General features: G+C 58.3%; 2 protein-coding genes across 3 annotated transcripts; both read left to right on the top strand.

Moving 5' to 3' along the window:
* Positions 1-12: 12 nt before the first annotated feature.
* Positions 13-14,164, top strand: LOC103173679 (villin-1-like). 2 transcript variants are annotated; one of them, XR_006085210.1, is made up of 21 exons: positions 13-126; positions 1,622-1,702; positions 2,481-2,555; positions 2,997-3,193; positions 3,646-3,754; positions 3,940-4,050; positions 4,461-4,663; positions 5,225-5,303; positions 5,838-5,936; positions 6,200-6,353; positions 7,999-8,099; positions 8,412-8,549; positions 8,747-8,905; positions 9,351-9,530; positions 10,669-10,814; positions 11,206-11,350; positions 11,652-11,840; positions 12,202-12,270; positions 12,676-12,810; positions 13,442-13,710; positions 13,751-14,164. XR_006085210.1 is itself a non-coding variant. In XM_042336355.1 (20 exons), exons 2-20 carry the CDS (start codon positions 1,631-1,633, stop codon positions 13,511-13,513), a joined length of 2,433 nt encoding a protein of 810 aa, XP_042192289.1. In that variant the 5' UTR covers positions 13-126; positions 1,622-1,630; the 3' UTR covers positions 13,514-14,164. The 2 variants fall into 2 exon arrangements, 1 of the variants encoding a protein (XP_042192289.1); XM_042336355.1 differs by having other exon boundaries at positions 13,442-14,164.
* A 2,518-nt stretch (positions 14,165-16,682) lies between these two features.
* znf142 (zinc finger protein 142) lies at positions 16,683-24,296 on the top strand. Its single transcript, XM_007910310.2, has 6 exons — positions 16,683-17,277; positions 17,828-18,640; positions 18,913-19,090; positions 19,424-22,853; positions 23,156-23,261; positions 23,550-24,296. Exons 1-6 carry the CDS (start codon positions 16,803-16,805, stop codon positions 24,047-24,049), a joined length of 5,502 nt encoding a protein of 1,833 aa, XP_007908501.2. The 5' UTR covers positions 16,683-16,802; the 3' UTR covers positions 24,050-24,296.
* The last annotated feature ends 344 nt before the right edge of the window (positions 24,297-24,640 follow it).

The raw sequence follows: 24,640 nt of genomic DNA, 5'->3' as shown, positions 1-24,640 counted from the left end.
AGTCCAAGGGCGAAGTTCACGTATTTGCAGCGTCAGGAATCAACTCGATCTCTCGCAGGGAGTTGCAGAGCGAGCGAGGGAAGAGAGCTCCCGGGAGCACATCAGACTAACACAGCGAGCGTGACGGTGAGTGTGAGACTGACACACTGAGAGTGACAGTGAGTGCGAGACTGACACACTGAGCGTGACGGTGAGTGTGAGACTGACACACTGAGCGTGACGGTGAGTGCGAGACTGACACACTGAGCGTGACGGTGAGTGTGAGACTGACACACTGAGCGTGACGATGAGTGAGAGACTGACACACTAAGCGTGACGGTGAGTGTGAGACTGACACACTGAGCGTGACGGTGAGTGAGACTGACAAACTGAGCGTGACGGTGAGTGTGAGACTGACACACTAAGCGTGACGGTGAGTGTGAGACTGACACACTGAGCGTGACGGTGAGTGTGAGACTGACAAACTGAGCGTGACAGTGAGTGTGAGACTGACACACTGAGCGTGAGTGTGAGACTGACACACTGAGTGTGACAGTGAGTGTGAGGCTGACACAGAGCGTGATAGTTAGTGAGGCTGACACAAGAGTGTTACAGTGGGTGTGAAACTGACACACTGAGTGTGACGGTGAGTGTGAAGCTGACACACTGAGCGTGACAGTGAGTGTGAGGCTGACACACTGAGCGTGACAGTGAGTGTGAGGCTGACACACTGAGCGTAACGGTGAGTGAGAGACTGACACACTAAGCGTAATGGTGAGTGAGAGACTGACACACTAAGCGTGACAGTGAGTGTAAGGCTGACAAGATTACATTTGTATAGCATGTCAGTGAGTGTGGGACTGACACACCGAGTGTGACAGTGAGTGTGATGGTGCGTGTGAGACTGACACAGCGAGTGCGATACTGAGCGTCTTAATGTGACAGTAAGACAGTGTGACAGTGATTGTGAGACTGACACACTGAGTGTGATGGTGAGACACAGAAATCTAATCAAATGGAGAAATTTATAATAATCCCTGCATTTGATATAGTGCTTTTCACGTCTTCGAGACGTCTCAAAGCGCTTCACAGAATATACTGTAAAGTGAATTGACCATATATTTGTGGGCGAAATTTTTGATGTGTCAAATTTTCAGTTTATTGACAGTGAAGTGTTTCAAATTTAATTGTATTCATGTCCCTGGGGCTGTACATGTGTGTGTCTGGGGCTGTGTGTGTGTACCTTTGTGTGTCTGTGCGTGTAGGTGTTCCTGGGATGCTGTGTGTGTGTGTGTCTGGGCTTGTGTTACAGTGTGTGTGTGTTTCTGGGGCTGTGTGTGGTATGTAGTGTGTGGTGTCGGTGTTTAAGTTTGGGTGTGGCTCCAGCCTGTGTTTAACCTTTGCACTCATTGAGCTCAAAAAACACACCTTGGGCTTCGCTGCACTTAGCCTCTTCTACTGCCCTGTCCAACCCTCTCTCTCTCATTCTCTCCCCTTCCCTCTTCCCCCACCCACCCACACAATATGGATCTGCGTTTCTTACACTGTGTGTGGTGGGGCCAGAGGTCAAGGGGCTCTCTCTCACACCTTCCCACAATCTGTCTCTCATGCACACTTTTTCTCTCGCACTCTCTCCTGGCAGGTGACGAGGATGCCCTGCCTGAGTCCAGTAATTGCCAGGAGCCTGCAATCATCAGCCGGTGTCCGGATATGGAGAATCGAGGCAAGGAGGCGGGAGGGGTCACCACCACCCCGGGGGGGGGGGGGGGGGGGGAGGGAGATGCTCTCATTTAAAACCTCAGCCCTTTATATAAACTGTAATTATATAAACTATATATATATGAAATTATATATATATGAAATTATATAAACTGGGGAATATTTGTCCTGCATAGAATGATAGAATCATTCAGCACAGAGAGAGGCCATTTGGCCTATCTTGACGGCTCTATGAAAAGCTACCGACCCATCTCACTCCGCCGCTCTTGCCCCAAATGCTTCCTTTTCAAGTATTTACCAACGCCCTTCTGAAAGTTATTGTTGAATATGCTTCCACCAGCCTTTCAGCCAATGCCGCTGTCTACCCAGGGTAGCAGACAGGGCGGGGGAGTGGGGATGTTGTCAGCCTGGGGCGCACACAGAAGCCCCTCTGCGCTGCCTCTCATTCCCCTGCCCCGAGCTGAGCCCCAGCTCGAACCACACCTCCCCATCCGGGGGGGGGGGTGGAGGGGCAGTGTTCTTCACCGTAACAGTCACTACACTACAGTGATGGGTGGAATTTAACCACGACTAGCCACAAAAACAAATTACATTTGTCTTGCGCCTTTCCCATTGGGAGGACGTCCCACTGACCGGACGGGGGAATGTACTGCCCAGTCTTGGGGACTGCACTGAGTTACGGGAGGGGTGGGATTGTGGGGTCCTGTGCAGGATGTCCGCCCCCCGATCCCGGAGGTGACACTCGTTTACATTAGGATTTATCGATCTATTTTTCTCCCCAGAAAATGGAGATGGAACCGGTGCCCCAAGCGTCGTACGGCAACTTCTACGAAGGCGACTGCTACATCGTCTTAGCGGTGAGTGGGTGTCTGACACGTAGCAAAGTGTACCCCTGTGATCAGCCAATGTCTGTCACACACGGAGAACACATGTGAAGGTCTGGAGAGCCACTGAGCACCAGGTATTGCTCATCAGGGCTACCGGTGTCCTGACTGCAGGGCTCCAGGGCACCACCGCCTGCATCGCGGAGCCACTCCAACACACACACACACACACACACACACGCACAGCCCCGGGGACAGCGCCGGTCCCGCCCGCGAGGCCGCGGCCTCTCACCTGAGCGCGAAACCACCTTTCCCGCCTTTTGCCTCCGCCATCCCAGCAGCCCCCGCGCCGAGCATGCGCGTCCGGAGCCCCCGCGCGAGCGTCGCCAACTGTCACCGTCACCGGTGAGGGCGCCGCCCCCCCCCCCCGGGCTGTGTGTGTGACTAACCCTCTCCCCTCTCCCTCACGCACAGACACGGAAGATTGCGCGCTCCCTGTGCCATGACGTGTATTTCTGGTTGGGGAGGCAGTCCTCGCAGGACGAGCAGGGCGCCGCCGCCATCTACACCACACAGATAGATGACGCACTGCAGGGCGCCGCCGTGCAGCACCGCGAGGTCCAGAGGCACGAGTCCGAGAGCTTCCGCAGCCTCTTCAAGAAAGGCCTGATGTGAGAGTGTGTGGCTGTGGGGGAGGGGCTGTGGGGTTGGGATAATAATAATAATAATAATCCTCGCATTTGATATAGCGCTTTTCACGGCGGGAGGACGTCCCAAAGCGCTTCACAGAACACACTGTAAAGTGAATGGATGGTGCTATGGGGGAGGGGCTGTGGGGTTGAGGTGGTGCTATGGGGGAGGGGCTGTGGGGTTGGGGTGGTGCTATGGGGGAGGGGCTGTGGGGTTGGGATGGTGCTATGGGGGAGCGATTGAGGTGGTGCTATGGGGGAGCGGTTGAGGTGGTGCTATGGGGGAGCGGTTGAGGTGGTGCTATGGGGGAGGGGCTGTGGGGTTGGGGTGGTGCTATGGGGGAGGGGCTGTGGGGTTGGGGTGGTGCTGTGGGGGAGGGGCTGTGGGGTTGAGGTGGGGTGGGCACTGCAGTGACCCATCCCTGTTGTCACAGTTACAAGCGTGGGGGCGTGGCCTCTGGTCTCAAACATGTGGAAACCAACACGTATGATGTGCAGCGACTGCTACACGTGAAGGGAAGGAAACATGTTTACGCTGGAGAGGTGAGTGGGGGGGGTACTGACCTCCGCGGTGGGTGGTGGTAGCGCAGGCGTCTGTGTGGTGATGGCCCGAGGAGTGTCTGTGGCGTGTGTTGGTGGGTGGGCCATGTGTGTGGCGCATGCGTATGGCGTGTGTGGGGCGGTGGCGTGGTTCTTGTGGCCAGACATGTGTAACATTTGTGTCACAGGTGGAAATGGCCTGGACGAGCTTCAATAAAGGAGACGTCTTCCTGCTGGATCTTGGCAAACTGATCGTCCAATGGAACGGCCCCCTCAGCAACCGCATGGAGCGGCTCAAGGTGGGGGAGGGGCCAGGGGGTGGGCTGCGCTGATATGGGGCGGGACTAGTGGGGTCCATGGGGTTGGGCGAGGGCCAGTGTGGGGGCGGAGGACAGGGGCTGGTGTGGGTGGCAGGATGCTGGCTCTGTATGAGGGAGGGTTTTTTGTGAGGTGGGGGAACGGTGCGGGGGTAGAGGTCTGTGGGGGAGGGGTCGGTGTGTGGGGGAGGATCTTGTGTGGGGTGGTTCCTGTGTGAGGGTGGGGGTTGGGCATGGGTGGGGGGCCAGTGCAGAGTCGGGGCTGGTGTGGGGGTTGGCCAGTGTGAGGGAGGGGTCTGTGTGAGGGCGGGGCCAGTGGGGTAGAGGTCTGTACATGGGGAGGGGCTGGGGGGGTTCTGTGCGAGTGCTGAGGGACAGTGCTGTGGTTGCAGGGGATGCAGTTGGCGAAGGATATCCGTGACCGTGAGCGCGGTGGGCGGACTCAGATCGCCATTGTGGAGGGAGACAACGAAACGGCGTCACCACAGCTGATGAGGCTGATGTATCAGCTCCTTGGTGAACGGCGTGAGATCAAACTGCCGATCCCCGACGAGTTGGTGGATTGTAACCAGAGAACCGCCGTCAAGCTTTACCAGTGAGCATCGTCGGCGGGAGGGGAAGGAGGGCAGAGTGGGAATCAATCACTCAATCTTGGGCACGTCATCGCTTGTGGTCCCATGTTGGGGAGCAATCACTGAGGGAGGGAGATCCGGGGGGGTGGTGGCCGTGGACGGCAAGAGTGGCAGGGCAGCGCGCTATCACCTTGGGGACTCTTAAACTCACAATCCAAGCTGATGCTCCAACGCAGTGATGGGGGAGTGCGCGATGTTGGAGATGCCCCTTTAAATGGGACGTTAACCAACCTCTTGTCTGTGCCCTGTTCAGGAGAGCATTAAATATCACACAGCGCAGTTAGAGAGAAAAGCAGGAGTTTCTCTCTCCTGGTGTCCTGGCCACAATCCCCAGATTAATGGTTCGTTCATCTCACCACTGAGTGCAGTAGCATTGCTGTGTGAAAGCTGGCTGCTGTCTCCTACAAAACACATAGTCTCTACAGTGGACAGCGAGGTGCTATATCAGATTGAGTGACCACCCTAGTGACTGCCTGATGACTGGCTGTGTGTGCGCTGCTCCTCTAACATGTTGCTGTCTGCAGTGTCTCCGACGCAGATGGTAACCTGATGGTGCATGAAGTGGCCGCTCGACCTCTGACCCAGAATCTTCTGAACAGCAATGTAAGATCTCGGCCATTCCCTGACCCCACTGTCCCCGCTGCACTCCCGCCCTTGGACCCGTGCCCCACTCGCACCCCCCTTGCATCCTCACGCACTACCCCACTCCCTGTCCCCCGTGACCTGGTGGCAGGGTGGGAGGGGGCGGTTTGAGGAGTCCTGTAGCTCAGTGGTTAGAGCACTCGCTTTGCAAGTGAGAGACCTGAGTTCAATTCCAGGCAGGGCGAAACCTTGGGCAAGTTTCCTTACTCCACACGCCTAATAATAATCCCTCCAAAAAACCCAAAACAATAATAAATTGGTCATTTTCAATCTACGACTGTTTGTGGGACATTGCTGTGCGCAATTGGCTGCCGCGTTCGCCCACAAATATACAGTCAATTCACTTTACAGTATATTCTGTGAAGCGCTTTGGGACGTCCTCCCGACGTGAAAAGCGCTATATCAAATGCAAGGATTATTATTATTATTATTATTATTTGATGTGCTGCCGGAGGAATCGCTGCAGATATTAACATAATTAACTCTTTGTGACAGGATTGTTACATTCTGGACCAGGGAGGCATTAAAATCTTCGTGTGGAAAGGGAAGCTGGCGTCTAAGGAGGAACGGCAGCTGGCAATCACCAGGGCGCTGGTATGTGTGGGTGTGATCAATTACCAGAGCGCTGGGCAGTGAGGCTGCGGGCAATGTGGGCAGTGAGGCTGCGGGCAATGTGGGCAGTGAGGCTGCGGGCAGTGTGGGCAATGAGGCTGCGGGTAGTGTGGGCAGTGAGGCTGCGGGCAGTGTGGGCAATGAGGCTGCGGGTAGTGTGGGCAATGAGGCTGTGGGCAGAGCTGGTCAGTGCGGATTAGGTGTCTCAGAGGCACTATCCTTGTCACCTGTTTGTCTTGTTTCAGGGCTTCATTCGGGCCAAGGGATATCCGCTGTCCACCAACGTAGAGACGCAGAATGAGGGCGCGGAATCCGCTATCTTTAAACAGCTGTTCCAGAAGTGGATGGTCAAATACCAGACGGTCGGATTGGGCAAAACCCACACCGTGGGCAAAATAGGTTTGTACCGGAACCTGAGGCTGAGGGAGCAGGGGGAGAGGAGCAGGAGGGGTGGATAATATATAATAATTCTTGCATTTGATATAGCGCTTTTCACGTCTTCTAGGCGTCTCCCCTCTCTTCCTGAACCGTCTCCTGTTGACGTAAGTCCCCATGGTATACCAGCCACCTTCGCTCTCTTAAAGCACAGATGTGTGACACTGAATGCACTTGGCTTAAATCAAACTTAATGGTCCATCGGCAGATCTGGCTGGACCTTATCAAATCTTACCGCTTCACCCTCGCCTCCACTAAATCGTCGTTCTACTCCAAGACAATCTTGGAGGCCAAGAACAACCCCAGGCTGCTCCATCACAAACTGGCTCCTCCGTCCACCCTCTCATGCCTCGCCAATCCTCACCTCAAATGCCAACTGCGAGGCGATGCTGGATGTCCTCGAATTCAAAGTCAAGGGGATCCGCTCAGCTGCTTCTGCCACTTCCGTCTACTAGACCCTTCGCATCTCCCCCTCCCACCTCGGCCCCTACCCATCCCTCCTACCATACCTTCGAACCTGTCTCACTCTCTCAAAGCATGAAACCTACCACCTGCTCCCTCAACCCCATCCCTACCCCTCTCCTTACCTCCCAGCTCCATCTGCCTGCCCCTCTACTCACAGACAGCATAAACCTCTCCCTGTTCTATGGTACTGTTCCCACCGCAGTAAAATCAGTCGTCATCACTCCTATCCTTAAAAAACCCTCCCTGGACCCATCTCTACTCCCAAAATACTGCCCCATCTCCAACCTCGCTTTCCTCTCCAAGGTCTTGGAACGTGTTGTTGCTTCCCAGGTTCACTCCTTCCTCTCCCGCCACTCCCTTCACGAACCCCTCCAATCGGGTTTCCGTGCCGCCCACAGCACAGAAACAGCCCTGGTCAAAGTGACAAATGACATTCCTGATCCTGACCCCCAGCTCGGGACCAAAACTGGGACCAAAAATTGTCTCCTCTTTCTCTCTCTCTCTCTTTCTCTTATCTCTTTCTCTACTCTTCCCGCCGCTCTCTCTCCCCGCTCGCTCCCTCTCTCTCTCCCCGCTCGCTCTCTCTTTCTCTCTCCCCGCTCGCTCGCTCTCTCTCTCCCCGCTCCCTCTCTCTCTCCCACTCCTCTCTCCCCGACGCTCTCTCTCGCTCTTCCTGTAGGAATACCTGTGTGATTCTGTCTGTCCAGCGATTTGGGATGTCCACGTGAAAGATGCTATACAAATGTAATTTTGTTGTTGTTCTTGTCTCAAAGCGCTTCACAGAATATACGGTAAAGTGAATTGACTATATATTTGTGGGCAAAACGCGGCAGCCAATTGCGCACAGCAGCGTCCCACAAACAGTTGTGGACTGAAGTGACCAAATTATTATTTTTTAAAAAAAAAGTTATTTCTTGAGGGATTATTATCAGGTGTGTGGAGTAAAGAAACTTGCCCACCCAAGGTTTTGCCCTGCTAGGAATCCAATCCTGATCCCTCGCTTGCGAGGCAAGTGCTCTAATCACTGAGCTACAGGACTCCACAGGATTGATGTGAGGGATTATTTTGGGGGAGGGGGGAATGTTATGGTGGGGAAGGGGACTTAGTGGTATAACCTCATCCTCTCCTCACTTTTGTATTGAAGCTAAAGTGGAACAGGTGAAATTTGACGCTATGGAGATGCACGCCCGGCCCGAACTGGCCGCTCGGCACCAGATGGTGGATGATGGATCGGGCGATATAGAGGTCAGAGCGCCTCATATCCCCCCCCCCCCGGCTCAGAGCCTCCCCCAACTCTCGCTGACCACCACCCCACCCCCCCACCCCACCCCACCCCCCCACCCCACCCCACTCGAAGCCTCTCCCCTCCCTTGCTGAACTTCCCCACACTCCCCGGGGTATAGTTCCCTGCGGTGTTCTCCGCTCTGCCCCTGAACTGGTGCTGCTGCTGGTGTTTGATAGCCCACGACTGATGGCTATCATTGCCAAGCACCGCTCTTGGCTCACGGTTGTGCCAGAGGCAGTGACTCCTGGTTTAAGCATGAGCTTGTGTTGCAGGTTTGGCGTATCGAGGACCTGGAGTTAGTGCCGGTGGAGCGACGCTGGCATGGCCACTTCTACGGTGGTGACTGTTACCTGATCCTGTACACGTACCGGCCGCACAGCAGGAACCATTACATCCTCTACATCTGGCAGGTCAGTGCTCGCCGGGCACCCAACCGGATACCCAGCGCTGGGCACCTAACCATGATCGTCAGCCACGGCCAGCATTGTGGGGGGGAGAGGGGGGGGGTTATGGGGCCGCGCTAGCTAGGGCAGGTGGCTCTGGCTAGGACTCTGTAGCTCTGGGGGGATGTGAGATGACTCAGTGATGACGGTGGATATGTTGGCAGGGCCGGCACGCCAGCCAGGACGAGATCACAGCCTCAGCGCTCCTGGCAGTAGGTTTGGACCAGCAGTACGGAGGTGAGCCTGTGCAGGTGCGAGTGACCATGGGCAAGGAGCCCCAGCACCTCATGTCCATCTTCAAAAACAAATTCATCGTTTATGAGGTGAGGCTGGGAGCAGGGCTGTGTGGGGTAGGGGGGGTAGCACTCTGTGTGTGGGTGGGAGTGCTGTGTGGGGGCGGCGGGGCTGTGGATGGGGTGAGGGCTGTGTGTGGGTGGGGGCTGTGTGTGGGCGCGGGGCTGTGTGGGGGTGGTGTAGCTGTGTGTGTGGGTGGGGCTGTGGGGGGGGTCTGTGTGTGTGGGTGGGGCTGTGGGTGGGGCAGGGCTGTGTGGGGGGCTGGGGCTGTGTGTGGGGGCCAAGTGGAGTGGGGCTGTGGGAGGGTACTATGGGGGTAGGGCTGTGTGGGGGCTGGGGCTGTGTGTGGGTGGGGGTGTGTGTAGGGCAGGGCTGTGTGAGGGGGCGGGGTGGAGTGGGGCTGTGTGGGGGGCGCTGTGTGAGGGGAGCTGTATGGGGGGGGTGACCTCACAGTGACGGACGCTGTGTTCACAGGGAGGAACGTCGCGGAGTTGCCGTGTGGAGCCCGAGCCCGGGGTCAGGCTTTTCCAGATTCACGGCCGCAATGAATATAGCACCAAGGCCTTCGAGGTGCCGGCTCGCGCCTCCTCCCTCAACTCTAATGACGTCTTTGTTCTCAATTCCGACCTGTGCTGCTACCTGTGGTATGGAAAGGTAAGGTGTCAGTGATTCGGGGCTGTGGACACGTGTGTGAGACAGGGCTGACGTGTGTGTGTGTGTGACAGGGCTGATGTGTGTGGGTGAGTGACAGGGCTGATGTGTGTGTGTGTGTGACAGGGCTGATGTGTGTGTGTGTGTGACAGGGCTGACGTGTGTGTGTGACAGGGCTGATGTGTGTGTGTGACAGGGCTGATGTGTGTGTGTGTGTGACAGGGCTGATGTGTGTGTGTGACAGGGCTGATGTGTGTGTGTGTGTGACAGGGCTGATGTGTGTGGGTGTGTGACAGGGCTGATGTGTGTGTGTGTGTGACAGAGCTGATGTGTGTGTGTGTGTGACAGGGCTGACGTGTGTGGGTGAGTGACAGGGCTGACGTGTGTGTGTGTGTGACAGGGCTGATGTGTGTGTGTGACAGGGCTGATGTGTGTGTGTGTGTGACAGGGCTGATGTGTGTGTGTGTGTGACAGGGCTGATGTGTGTGTGTGTGTGACAGGGCTGACGTGTGTGTGTGTGTGACAGGGCTGACGTGTGTGGGTGAGTGACAGGGCTGACGTGTGTGTGTGTGTGACAGGGCTGATGTGTGTGTGTGTGTGACAGGGCTGACGTGTGTGGGTGAGTGACAGGGCTGACGTGTGTGTGTGTGTGACAGGGCTGACGTGTGTTGGGTGAGTGACAGGGCTGACGTGTGTGTGTGTGTGACAGGGCTGATGTGTGTGTGTGACAGGGCTGATGTGTGTGTGTGTGTGACAGGGCTGATGTGTGTGTGTTGTGACAGGGCTGATGGTGTGTTGTGACAGGGCTGACGTGTGTGTGTGTGTGACAGAGCTGATGTGTGTGTGTGTGTGACAGGGCTGACTGTGTGTGGGTGAGTGACAGGGCTGACGTGTGTGGGTGAGTGACAGGGCTGATGTGTGTGTGTGTGTGACAGGGCTGATGTGTGTGTGTGTGACAGGGCTGATGTGTGTGTGTGTGTGACAGGGCTGATGTGTGTGTGTGTGTGACAGGGCTGATGTGTGTGTGTGTGTGACAGGGCTGATGTGTGTGTGTGTGTGACAGGGCTGATGTGTGTGTGTGTGTGACAGGGCTGACGTGTGTGTGTGTGTGACAGGGCTGATGTGTGTGTGTGTGTGACAGGGCTGCAGTGGTGACGAGAGGGAAATGGCCAAGATCCTGGCTGACATCATCGCCAAGCGGGAAAAACCCACGGTGTATGAGGGGAAGGAGCCGGCCAACTTTTGGGCTGTGCTGGGAGGGAAAGCTCCGTACTGTAACGACAAGAGGTAGGTTCTCCCCACGGCCCCTCTTGGGGAGAGGTGAGGCTGCACCGTAACCCGAGTCGCTCATGTGTCAAGTGTTCAGGCCTCCTGTTAGACAGCGAATGATCCGTTACTGTGAAGTGCTCTGAGACGCCATCCGGCGTGGAGGGCGCTATATAAATCCAAGTTGTTGTTGTTGTTGAATGGCGTCTGAGGCTTAAAATCACCACCCATGATGCCCAGCAGCAGTGCCCGGGTCTTGTGAGGGCAGGGCTGGGGTTGGGTGAGTGTGAGGTGAGGGTGGGGGTTGGGTGAAGGTGGCGGTTGGGTGAGGGTGGGAGTGGTTAGGTGAGGGCAGTGCTGGAGTGGGTGAGGGTGAGGGTGGTGCCCATGGTGACCAGACTCCCGTGTGCAGGTTTCATGAGGAACACCAGATGGTTAGCCCTCGCCTGTTTGAATGCTCCAATCAGACCGGCCGCTTCATCGCCACGGAAATCATGGACTTCGACCAGGAAGATCTGGACGAGGACGATGTCATGTTACTGGACACTTGGGACCAGGTAACACACTGCCCACCCCACGCTCACACCTCTGCCCCTCCCCCACACTCACACTCACTTCCCCCGCCCCAACACACAAACTCACTCCCCCTCCCCCACACGCACACCCACTCCCCCTGACACCACACTCACACCCACTTCCCCCAGAGTAACCTCACTCTGGTGACTGAGCCAGACTGACCAGCCAGAGCCCGTACCCGATACCCAGGCTTGGGTTTGAGGCTGGCCGAGCCACCACCACCCACGGTTGGCTGGTTGCCGGCCTCGCCAGCACCGCTGACCTCCTCTCTGTTTGGCTCAGGTTTTCCTGTGGTTCGGCAAAGGAGCCAATGAGACGGAGAAGAAGAACGCTTTGGTTACCGCTCAGGAGTACCTGCACTCTCACCCCAGCAAGAGAGACACGGACACCCCCATCATCATCGTCAAGCAGAGCTTCGAGCCCCCAACATTCACCGGCTGGTTCATGGCCTGGGACCATCACAAGTGGGCTGTAAGTTCATCTTCTCCACCACCATCCACTCTGACCCTAACCCTGTCCTGGGAGTGTGGACGCACAGTGTAGAGGAGCTTTACTGTGTCTCTAACCCTGACCTGGGAGTGTGGACACACAGTGTAGAGGGAGCTTTACTGTATCTCTAACCGTGACCTGGGAGTGTGGACGCACAGTGTAGAGGAGCTTTACTGTGTCTCTAACCGTGACCTGGGAGTGTGGACGCACAGTGTAGAGGAGCTTTACTGTGTCTCTAACCCTGACCTGGGAGTGTGGACACACAGTGTAGAGGAGCTTTACTGTGTCTCTAATCTGCGCTGTGGCTGACCCTAATTGATGTTTGTAAATGTTTTGTTCCCAGGGCAGGAAATCATACGATGAGCTGAAGTTTGCGCTGGGAGACCCGACCGGGCTGAACGATTTGATGAATGTAAGCCCAGTGCTGGCTCCGCTTCCAGTGCTATCTCTCTGGTCACTGTTTTCTGACCCTCGTGTAGCATCTCAGCAGCGCTTCCCAGGGATTAGGGTATGTGTGTGTGTCTGTGTAGTGTAGCAGCCGCGCCCAGTCTCCAACCGAGTGCCCACACCCCCCCACCCTCAACATTGTGCTGGAGCGTCAGCCTGGACTGTGAGTTCCCCCCTACAATGAGGTGCAAGCGCGCTGTCCCAGCCACACTTGCCATCCGCGGCCCCTCCCCACCCCCCCCCCACCACCAGGGATGTCTGCTGTGTCTCCAGCGGTTCCCCGACCCCCCCAGGGTACATTGTGCTGGCGACACGCGAGAGCCGAAACTTTTCCAGGACCCGGTTATTGATCCACCTGTTTCTAAACCAGGATATGCGGAAACTCCATCTGTCGTGCAGCAAAATGCCCACGTTTCAGGCCCCGACAAGCAACTTCTCGGCCCACCTGCTCGTCAACATAGAGCCTGAAAACCTTCCTGAAGGCATCGATCCCACAAGGAAAGAGGTGAGCGAACGCAAGGCCACACAGCACCTTCCCTCACCTGAGAGAAACAGTCACACTGACTGCGTCCCTGACCACACTGACTGCGTCCCTGACCGCACTGACGATAACAACAACAAATTACATTTACACAGCACCGTTCACATCAGGAGGATGTCCTGAGGTGCTAGAGGGAGAGTTTACATCCGAGCTGGGGCTTGGATTCAAGAAGAGAGTGGGGGTGGGAGTATGACCAAAGCCACGGTCAAAGAGGAAAGTCTTGAGATGGGTGTAAAAGCAGGCAAGGGAGGGTGTGTGGCGGGGGCCGGGGGTGGAGGTTTGAAGGTTGGGAGGAATGTATGGAGTAACTGTTTTGGTATCTTTGCGCATTGTTAATGTCTCCTCTTTCTCTCTCTCTCCCTCTTTCTCCTCTCTCTTTCTCTACTCTTCCCGCCGCTCTCTCTCCCCGCTCTCTCTCTCTCTCTCTCTCCCCGCTCGCTGCTCTCTCTCTCTCTCTCTCTCTCTCTCCCCGCTCGCGCTCTCTCTCTCCCCGCTCGCATCTCTCTCTCCCCACTCGCTCGCTCTCTTTCTCCCCGCTCTCTCTCTCTCTCTCCCACTCCTCTCTCCCCGACGCTCTCTCTCGCTCTCCCTGTAGGAATACCTGTGTGATTCTGACTTTCGAGGCTGTCATGGGGATATCACGAGTGAGCTTCAACGCCATGCCTGAGTGGAAACAGAGAAACCTGAAAAAATCTAAGGGAATGTTCTAACCCCCCTCCCCTCCAACCTACCGAGCCTGAACCCCTTTAATCGCGCTGCTTCAGGGGAAACCGCAAACCCCGCTAATCACACCTCACTTCCCACAGCCGGCAGCTCACTTTCTGATCATTTATCCACAAAACCACAACTATAACTGATAAAAGTGTGTAAATCACTAACACGGGTGTGTAAATCACTAACACAGGTGTAAATCACTAACACGGGTGTGTAAATCACTAACACGGGTGTGTAAATCACTAACACGGGTGTGTAAATCACTAACACGGGTGTGTAAATCACTAACACGGGTGTGTAAATCACTAACACGGGCGTGTAAATCACTAACACGGGCGTGTAAATCTCTCAACACGGGTGTAAATCTCTAACGGGTGTGTAAATCTCTAATACGGGTGTGTAAATCTCTAATAAAAGAATAAAGTGGGGTCTGAGGGTTAGGGGAGGGTCTGGCATTTCTGCCCCCAAAACAATTCAGGATCAGCTTCTTGATGTGAACGGTTAATTGACGTGAATGGTTAACATTGAGTTATGATTATGCAGTGATGTGCTGATGTGCTATTTGCAGGTATTTATGAATGTGAACAATAAAAAGCTGACAGATTGTCTCTGGGTTTCTGTGGGAACAACTGAGTGTTGGGTAACAATCCTCTCACCAGAGATGAACTTTGTTCTTTAATGTAAACGATGTCTCCGTCTAAAGCTCTTATCAGCTATGATTAATACGGAAAGAACCTGCATTTTACATCGCCTCATTTACAACACAGTTCAATGTTGCGGGAGGATCAGATCAGATGGGCCGAAGGTCCTTCTTCGGTAGAGGTGATCTTGTGAAATGAAATACTAACGTTAACCCCCCCCACTCGCGGGCACAGCTACGAGCGCTTGACACACAGTGATTGTCACAGCCCGGCTGCCCGGCTCACAGTGAAAGGTGATAATGTACCTGAAGATACGTCTCAGGGCGGTTTGATGCCATCAACGATTGTGAGTTTCCAGTGGAAATTAATTAATTAAAATTACGACTAATAATAATCGTTGCATTTGATATTTTAATAATAGCTGATACACATCGGAGAAGTCTCAAAGCGCTTCACAGAATATATTGCAAAGTGTAGTGACTGTATTTTGGGGGCAAAATGTGACAGCCAATTGTGCACAGTGGGGGGGCTGTGGGGGGGGGGAGGGGCTGTGGTGGGGGGCTCTAGTGGGGGGCGGGGCTGTGTGGGGGGGAGGAGCTGTGGTGGGGGGCGGGGCTGTGTGGGGGGGAGGGGCTGTGGTGGTGGGGGGCTCTGGTGGGGGCTGTGGGGGGAAGGGCTGTGGTGGGGCGGGGCGCTGTGGGGGGGCGGGGCTGTGTGGGGGAGTGGCTGTGGTGGTGGGGGGCTCTGGTGGGGGAGGGGCTGTGGTGGGGGCGGGGCTGTGTGGGGGGCGGGGCTGTGTGGGGGGCGGGGCTGTGTGTGTGGGGGCGGGGCTGTGTGTGTGTGGGCGGGGCTGTGTGTGGGGCGGGGCTGTGTGTGGGGGGCGGGGCTGTGTGTGGGGGGCGGGGCTGTGGGCGGGGCTGTGTGTGGGGGCGGGGCTGTGTGTGGGGGGCGGGGCTGTGTGTGGGGCGGGGCTGTGGGCGGGGCTGTGTGTGTGGGGGCGGGGCTGTGGGCGGGGCTGTGTGTGGGGGCGGGCTGTGGGCGGGGCTGTGTGTGTGTGGGGGGTGGGGCTGTGTGTGGGGGCGGGGCTGTGTGTGGGGCGGGGCTGTGTGTGGGGCGGGGCTGTGGCGGGCTGTGGCGGGGCTGTGGGGGCCGAGGCCGCGCTGATGGCGGAGTTGAGGCCGAGGCTGAGGGAGCGGCTGACAGGCCCCGAGCCTGACCCCGGCCCCGCGCCAACACCAACCCCGCCCGCAGGTAACCCCCGCCCGGCCCCACCCCCCCACACACAGCCACACAGCCCCACACCCCCACACAGCCCCACAGCCCCCACACACAGCCCCACAGCCCCCATACAGCCCCCACACACAGCCCCCCACAGCCCCCCCCACAGCCCCCCCACACACAGCCCCCCCCACACACAGCCCCCCCCACACACAGCCCCACAGCCCCCCCACACAGCCCCCATACACAGCCCCCCCCCCACAGCCCCCCCACACACAGCCCCACCCCCACTATACACAGCCCCACACCCCCTACACACAGCCCCACACCCCCTATACACAGCCCCACACCCCCTATACACAGCCCCACACCCCCACAGCCCCACACCCCCACAGCCCCCCCACACACAGCCCCCCCACACACAGCCCCCCCACACACAGCCCCCCCACACACAGCCCCCCACACACAGCCCCCCCCACAGCCCCCCCACACACCAGCCCCCCCCCACACAGCCCCCCCACACACAGCCCCCCCCCACACACAGCCCCCCCCACAGCCCCCATACACAGTCCCCCCCACACACAGCCCCCCACACACAGCCCCACACGCCCACAGCCCCCCATACACAGCCCCCCCCACACAGCCCCACACCCACACAGCCCCCCCACACACAGCCCCCCATACACAGCCCCCCATACACAGCCCCCATACACAGCCCCCCCATACACAGCCCTCCCATACACAGCCCCAATACACAGCCCCCACAGCCCCATACCCCCCCACACGCAGCCCCCCCCCACACAGCCACCCCACACACAGCCCCACACCCCCACACAGCCCCCCCCCACACACACCCCCCACAGCCCCCCCCATACACAGCCCCCCACACAGCCCCCCCACACACAGCCCCACACCCCCCCACACGCAGCCCCCCCCCCACACAGCACCCCCCCACAGCCCACACACAGCCCCCCCCCACCAAGCCCCACACACAGCCCCCCACACAGCCCCCCACAGCCCCACACACATCCCCACACACATCCCCCCCACACACATCCCCCCAGACCCCCCCCCCTCCCCACAGTGCCGTGTGAAGCACTGACTGTCTGCGTTGTTGTTGTAGATGTTGGGGATCGTGCGGCTGTTTCTGGTCACACAGACCGTTTGCCGACGGACGGCGACCGGGAATGTAGCCGGCGATCAGGGAGCGAGGAGCTCGTCACCGACCCCCGCAGCGCGCGCCCGGACCCCGAGAGCGGGGCTGGAGGCCACAGACTCGCCGTCCGGTCACCGGGGGCAGGGGCTGAGCTCCGGGAGGAGGGCTCCACCGGCCGCCCGGGAGAACACAGCCCTGAGCATCGCGGGGAGCCACTGCGACACGTGATGAGCGAGCACCAGGCCGGGGCCGTGGGCTGCCCGCACCCCCCCTGCCGCCTCCTCTTCCCCAGCCAACAGGACATGGAGCTCCATCGCCGCACGCACTTCCCCTTCCACTGCGACCGCTGCCACTTCATCTGCTCCAGCAGCAAAGTCTTATCCCAGCACCGCGCCCGGGCTGGCCTGCGCTCGCACAGCTTCAGCTGCACCGCCTGTCCCTTTAAGACATGCGGACAGGATGACCTGAGGCAGCACTGCAGCGAGGCCCACCCCCCGGAGGGGCAGCATCCCAGCCAGAGCCAGAGCGAAACCCCACCAGGGCAGCCCGGCACACGCACTGCCCCCGATGAGCAGGAGGCGGTGTCTGATGAGCCGGGGAGACAGAAGGTCATCACGACGGCAGTGGAGAGCGTGCGTGAGTGCGTCACCGAGCACCAGCCCAGTGCCAGAAGCAAACCCTCCCGGCAGCGGCACTTCAGAGGTGTGTAATTGTGGGCATCGGGGCTGTGAGTGGTGACCCGGGTACAGTCTGGGGGGTGCAGTGTGTACCTCACCGGTGCGATAGCCGGAGTGCAGCAGGTTCAGTGGGTGCCTTGCTGCTCCCTATCTCTGCCACCTGTTAAAACTTCACCACCTTGTCCGTTCCCTTCGCTCAGCAGGCACAGGCCTGCTCCACGCTCCCTGCTCTGGTGTTCGGGCCTTTAGCCTCTATGCCCCCCCACCCTCTGGGACTCCATTCTGCAGCCCCTCCGCCTCGCTCCTTCCCTTGTGTGGACCAATTTATTATTGTTTTGGTTTTGGAGGGATTATTATTAGGCTCTATGTGGAGTAAGGAAACTTGCCCAAGGTTTCGCCCTCTGCCTGGAATTGAACTCAGGTCTCTCACTTGCAAAGCGAGTGCTCTAACCACTGAGCTACAGGACTCCACATGATGATGGTGTTGGTGGTGGTGGTGTTGTTGGTGATGGTGTTGTTGGTGATGGTGGTGTTGGTAGTGGTGGTGTTATGACGGGGTATTTCTCTTGTCGCAGTTGACGTTCAGGAGGGGATGGAACATCTTTACAAGACGCACATCTGCCCCGAGTGTAAACGCTGCTTTAAGAAGCGAACCCACCTGGTGGAGCACTTACACCTGCATTTCCCGGACCCCAGCCTGCAGTGTCCGCACTGCACACGCTTCTTCACCAGCAAGGGCAAGCTGAAGGTCCACCTGCTGCGGGAGCTGGGGGAGAAAGCTCACAGCTGCCCACTGTGCGAGTACCGCGCGGTGGAGAGGAACTCTCTGAGCCGGCACATGGCCAGCATGCACGAGAACACCACCAACTTCTACTCTGATGTGTACTCGTGCCCGGTGTGCGAGCAGCACTTCACGGTCAGTAACCTGCTGAAGGAGCACATGAAGGTTCACCGGGAACGGCCCAAGCGTCTCGTCTGCTTCCAGCAAAGCTGTCCGTTCACCAGCGAGGACCGCGGCGAGCTCCAGCGGCACGTGCGGGCGGCTCACGGGGTGCAGGCGGTGGAGTGCCGGTACCGGGCCTGCGCCGCACTCTTCGGCTCTGCGGCCGAGATGGAGACTCACCGCCGCACGCACTACGCCTTCCACTGCGACCAGTGCGACTTTGTCTGCTCCAACAAGCACGCCTTCCGCCGGCACCGCCGCCGAGGCCATCCCGGCAGCGAGGAGCTGCACTGCGCCTTCTGCCCCTTCCTCACCTTCAACCCCGTGGAGTTCACCGACCACGTGGGCAAGATGCACGCCAACGAGAAGATCCACAAGTGCAGCGAGTGCAGCTTCGCCACCGCACACAAGCGGGTCCTCAACCGGCACTTCCTGCTCCACACAGGTCAGCCACACGCCACAGCACATGTACTACAGCCACACCCCACAGCACCTGTACTAGAGCCACACCCCACAACGCCTGTACTACAGCCACACCCCACAACGCCTGTACTACAGTCACCACCGCACAGCACCTGTACTGTGTGGTGGTGACTGTAGTACAGGCGCTGTAAGGTGGTGACTGTAGTACAGGCGCTGTGTGGTGGTGACTGTATCACCAGCGCTGGGCGGTGTGATTTGTTGACTGTTGCTTGTCTCATTTGGTCTGTGCTCCAGGTGAGAAGCCCCACAAGTGTGAGGTGTGTGACTTCACGTGCAGGGATGTGGGCTACCTGTCCAAGCACATGCTCACCCACTCCGACACCAAGAACTACATGTGCACAGAGTGTGGCTACATCACCAAGTGGAAACATTACCTGACCGTCCACATGCGCAAGCATACCGGAGACCTGCGGTAAGCCTGGCCACCCAGCCCCCACCAGCGGCATACACCGGCTCCCGCCAGCCCCTGCCACCGGTACACACACCAGCCCCCACCAGCACACAACACCAGCAGACACACCACCACACACCAGCCCCCGCCAGCACACACACACCACCAGCGGCACACACCGGTCAGTAGGTGATCCCACTGGGAGTTGGGGGGAGGTAGAGGGGTGTTTGGTGAGTTGAGGGAGCAACTTGGGTAATAGGATAAAGGTCACTAAGGAAGGTGGGGTGAGACTGCGGGAATTTCTCTCTGTCAGTATCACTGTAATTAGTGCCGATCTCTCTCTCTGTGCCTTAGGTATCACTGTAACCAATGCTCCTATCGCTGTCACCGAGCTGACCAGCTGAGCAGCCACAAGCTGCGACACCAGGGCAAGTCTCTGATCTGCGAGGTTTGTGGCTTTGCCTGTAAGCGTAAGTACGAGCTGCAGAAGCACATGCAGGTGAAGCACTGCCAGGATTACCAGGTGCCAGTTTACCAGTGTCAGTACTGCAGCTACCAGACGCCCTACAAACAGGCGCTGCTCAACCATGAGAACTGCAAGCACACTCAGCACCGTGCCTTCCGCTGCGCGCTGTGTGCCTACAGCACCTTCAGCAACACGAGCCTCTTCTTCCACAAGCGCAAAGTGCACGGCTACGTTCCCGGTGACAAGGCCTGGCTGGACAACTACGCCCGTCAGGAGCTTGCCATGAACTCCTCCGACCTGCTGCTGGGCTACAGCCCAACGGGGCACTCCACCGGCCGGGCGCAGCTTGGCACAGACTGCTGGCCGAAGAGCGGTCTGCCAATGCCGGGGGAGATAGAGGGGCCCAAACACCGGGCGATCGGTGCCGTGCTGTACGGGAGCGTAGGTGGGGTGGGCAGTGCTGTGCCGAGTCAGGACATGGTATTTTCCATGGCTCAGGGTCATCTGGATGTCGGCAGCCGGGAGCCGTCGGGAGCAGAGGGGCACCACGAGGTGGCTGAGCTGCCAGAAACACCGTCAGGAAGCTCACCACTGCAAGAGGTCTTTGACAGCCAGCTGGACTTGGCCAGCCCAGCCTCAGACGGGATGGAAGGGCTAGTGAGTACTCGGCTCCCGGCACTCGGCACCTGGGAGGCGTGTGAGGCTGAGGCCGGCACCATGTACACACATTTCATACCCGGCCCGTGCACTGGGGACGCCAGCCAAGAGCGAAACCTGACGGAGAATTTCGATGGTGGGAACGGGGAGCACGGCACGGAGACCCCCAGAGACTCTGGGCATCACATCCAGGTCTTCATTACCGAGGATCAGAGTAACTTCGGGTTCTCAGGCCAGGCCACTGGGCCCCAGCTCGGAGCTCACACAGTCCCTGGCGGGGAGACCTGGCTCAGTGTGGGCACCGAGGGCACAGGTGGGCAACATAGCCTGCCTGAGGGTCAAGAGGTCACAGAGGTCACGGGCCTGGCACAGTTGGAGGTCACGGAGGTCACAGGGCTGGCACAGTTGGAGGTCACGGAGGTCACAGGGCTGGCACAGGCCGAGGTCACAGAGGTCACGGGCCTGGCACAGTTGGAGATCACGGAGTTGGCACAGTCGGAGATCATGGAGGTCGCAGAGGTGTCCCGGGTGGAGGTCACAGAGGTCATGGAGTTGGTACAGACGGAGGTGACAGAGCTCATGGGGTTGGCACAGGCGGAGGTGACAGAGTTGGCACAGTCGGAGGTCACAGAGGTCACCGAGCTGGCAGGGTCGGAGGTCACAGAGGTGTCGGTGTTGGCACAGGAATGTGAGATCAAAGCCCTGAGGAAGCAGGACAGACAGCGAGCACAGGCGCTGGTGCTCGAGGGCCGTGTGCAGATGCTGGTGATCCAGACCGACACTCAGGTCTTCAAATGTGAGAACTGTTCCTACGTGACGAGGAAGGAGAAGGCGATGATCTTCCACAGTAAGTCAGGCTGTCAGGGCCGGCGAGGAGCCCTCGTGTGCTCGGGCTGTGGGGCCAACTTCAAACAGCAGCGAGGTCTCAGCACTCACCAGCGGAAAAAGTGTCCCCTCGTCATCAAGAGTCGCAAGCTGTACGTCAGGCAAGCGGCCGCTTCACAGCCCAGCGTGAGACCTGAACCGGAGCTCACACCGCAGCCTGAGCCGGGCACCCACTCCCCCCACCATCTGCGCGGCAAGAAGGCCTGGAGAGACCAGCCGGGTGAGCGAGCGACCACAGAGAGCAAAGAACAAAGCCCGGCCGTTCAGAGGGAGTGTGAGGGTCTCGCTGGAGAGACCGCCCGCTGTGTCACCCCGGAAGGGACACAAGCCGAGGAGCCGGCTGGAGGCAGGGAGCCAGGGAGTGAGCCCCAGCGCGGCTGCCAGGTCGGGTACAGCCGGGAGGAGGGCAGGTTCCGCTGTGACGGGTGTGAGTTTGTGTGCGACAGTGAAGCAGACATGCAGAGGCATGAGGAAGCCTGCGGTCGGCCTGCTCCACGCGTCCAATGTCGCTCTTGCCAACTGCTCTTCAGGTCACAGCGAGCGCTGAGGAATCACCAGGCCATCGCACACCCCGAGGAACAGGACGGCTCAGAGGAGACCAGCCCCGAGGAGGGGTCTGGCAGTGATGAGGAGGGGAGTGAGGGGGAGGGGAAGGTCAGCGAGGCCGAGGGTGTTGTGAAACGCCGACGCCTGTCATGCCCGTCCTGCCCGTTCAGCTGCTCCCAGGCGCGGGCGCTGGCCACGCACCGGAGGAAGGGCTGTCTGAGGGCGGACGAGCTGCAGTGCGGCCTCTGCTCCTTCGTCTGCAAGTCTCCGTCGGCGCTGAGACACCACGGCCGGCTGCACCGCGGCAAAGGCAGCCGGCGCCCGGCACTGCGCTGCCAGCTCTGCCTCTTCACCTGCAAGCTGACCCGCTGCCTCCAGCAGCACGTGGCCATCAAACACCAGGGCCTCAAACCGTATAAGTGCCGTTACTGCGGCTTCAGCACCGCCCGCCGGTACCGGCTGGACGCCCACGAGTCCCTGCACACCGGCCGCGGCCGCCTGGGATGCGACTCATGCCAGCAGACCTTCGGCACCGGCTCCAAACTGCGGATCCACAAGCTGCGGGTACACGAGAAGCGACCCACCCACTTCTGCCCGCTCTGCGACTACAGCGCCTACAACCAGAACGACATCCGCCGGCACAATGCCTCCTGCCACTCGGGGGAGCTCAGCTTGCCGTGCAGGCACTGCGAGGCCAGCTTCAGCTCCGAGGGCGCCCTCAAACAGCACTGCCTGCGGCAGCACCAGGAGCCGGCCCGGCACTGCTGCTCCTCCTGCCCCTTCGTGTGCCGCAGCGAGGCCACCCTCAAGAGCCACGAGCAGAAGCAGCACCCGCAGCTGCAGTGCGGCACCTGCAAAGCTGGGTTCGGCAGCCGGAAGGCGCTGGAGAGCCACCGGCACGTGCACTACAGCCACCGATGTGAGCACTGCCCCTTCGCCACCCGCGACCGGCAGCAGCTGATCCAGCACCTGCTGGACAGCCATGAGGGGGGGCCGGCAGCCGAGCGGCCCCTCCGCTGCCCCTCCTGCGACTTCAGCTGCCGCCATCAGCTGGTGTACGAACAGCACGTAAGGGGCCATGGTGGCACCCGGCTCTACAAGTGCACGGACTGCGATTACACCACCCGCAACCGGCAGAAAATCACCTGGCACAGCCGCATCCACACCGGGGAGAAGCCGTATAAGTGCCGTGTGTGCAGCTATGCCTGTGCCGACCCCTCCCGTCTGAAGGTGAGCTCCCACTGACAGGGTCCTCCCTCCCACTCCCCCTCCCCCTCCCTGCCGCCTCCTTCTCCTCCGCCGCCCCCTCCTCCTTCTCCCCCGGCCCTCAGGTCAAGCGTAGGGTCCCAGCCTCAGAGGGTGAGGGCCCGAGATAAGGGTTAGAGGTCAAGACTCAGGGTTTGTCGGGACCCGAGATTGGGGGGGGGGAAGGGTCAGGGCTCGGGGTCAGGTTTTGGAGGGTCAGGTTCGGTGGGGAGGGGGGGGTGGGGTCAAGTTCTGGACTCTGACAATGACTGTTGCTGCTCTCTCAGTACCACATGCGGATACACCAGGACGAGCGCAAGTACCTGTGCCCTGAGTGTGGCTACAAGTGTAAGTGGATCAACCAGCTCAAATACCACATGACCAAGCACACAGGTAAGTGCCCGGAGCCTGCTCCCTTCCCCACGTAACTGGGTAAGTGCCTGTGGTCAGTGCTGGTAATAATAATAATCCTTATATTTGACATAGCGCCTTATCATGTCATTGAGACGTATCGAATCGCTTCAGATATACAGTAAAGTGAATTGTGTATTTTGTGGACGAAACGTGGCAACCAATTGCGCAAAACAGTGTTCCACAAACAGTCATTGGATTGACCAGGGGCGTCACCAGGGGTTAGTGCTTGTGGTCAGTGTTGGTAACCGGATGATGTTGCTGTTGCAGGAGCCAAGCCGTACCGGTGTGACGAGTGCGAGTACTGCACTAACCGCGCGGACGCTCTGCGCACTCACAAGGAGACGCGGCACAGGGAGGCTCGAGGCTATATCTGTGAGCAGTGCGGCAAAGGCTTCAAAACACGCTTCCTGCTTAAGACCCACTTGAAGAAACACAGCGAGGAGAAGCCGTATGTATGCGGTGTGTGTTACCGTGGCTTCCGCTGGCAGGCCGGCCTCCGACACCACCACCTCACACACACCAACCAACACCCCTTCTACTGCCATTATTGCCCCTACACGGCCAAGCAGAAGTTCCAGGTAGTCAAACACATCCAGAGACACCACCCGCTGAAGGCAGCCGAGGACCCCAGCCAGGGTGTGGGCAAGGTGCAGGTCACCCACCCCATGGCCCTCAGCCTCACCCAGGCACAGGGCTCGGGGCTCGGGGAGTCTAGGGTCATGGAGAGCAGGAAGGAGCCAGAGCTCAGCACTGCCACCGGCTCCTAGAGCAGAGGCTAGAGACAGCGAGAGGCCTTCACTGCATGAGATCAAGGACTCAGGCCCAGGACGGGGAAGAGGTCTTCTGTAACATGTATATGCTGAAACACCGTGTGACGAGGTATGTGCTGCAACACGTCACTTGATTGATGAGAAATTTTAATATATTCTGCATCATTTCAATGTGCTAATCAAATGTATATCTTGAAGCTGTCTGTACAAAGATGATTTTTTAAAAATATTATAGATGCTGTAACATGTAAGAATTATTTATTTGATACAGATTATTTCTCTCTCTACACTGTGCGTCTGTCCACACTCGCAGGTCAGGGTTAGAGACACAGTAAAGCTCCCTCTACACTGTGTGTCCACACTCCCAGATCAGGGTTAGAAACAGTAAAGATCCCTCTACACTGTGCGTCCGTCCACACTCCCAGGTCAGGGTTAGACACAGACTAGAAACATTTGTCTGGTCAATCAATGTTGTGTTTTACACAATCGTTCTCATAAATTGCCAACCACCTGCTGTCTCCCCACTTGCTGTCTCCAGGCCAATATGATTGATGAACCATGTAAAGAGCAGCCAGTCCCAGCCCAACA

The sequence above is a fragment of the Callorhinchus milii genome, unplaced genomic scaffold (assembly GCF_018977255.1).
Source record: "Callorhinchus milii isolate IMCB2004 unplaced genomic scaffold, IMCB_Cmil_1.0 Scaffold6, whole genome shotgun sequence".
Classification (NCBI taxonomy): Eukaryota; Metazoa; Chordata; class Chondrichthyes; order Chimaeriformes; family Callorhinchidae; genus Callorhinchus; species Callorhinchus milii.
Note: the sequence above shows the minus strand (reverse complement) of the source record. Positions and strands in the feature narration are given on the sequence as shown.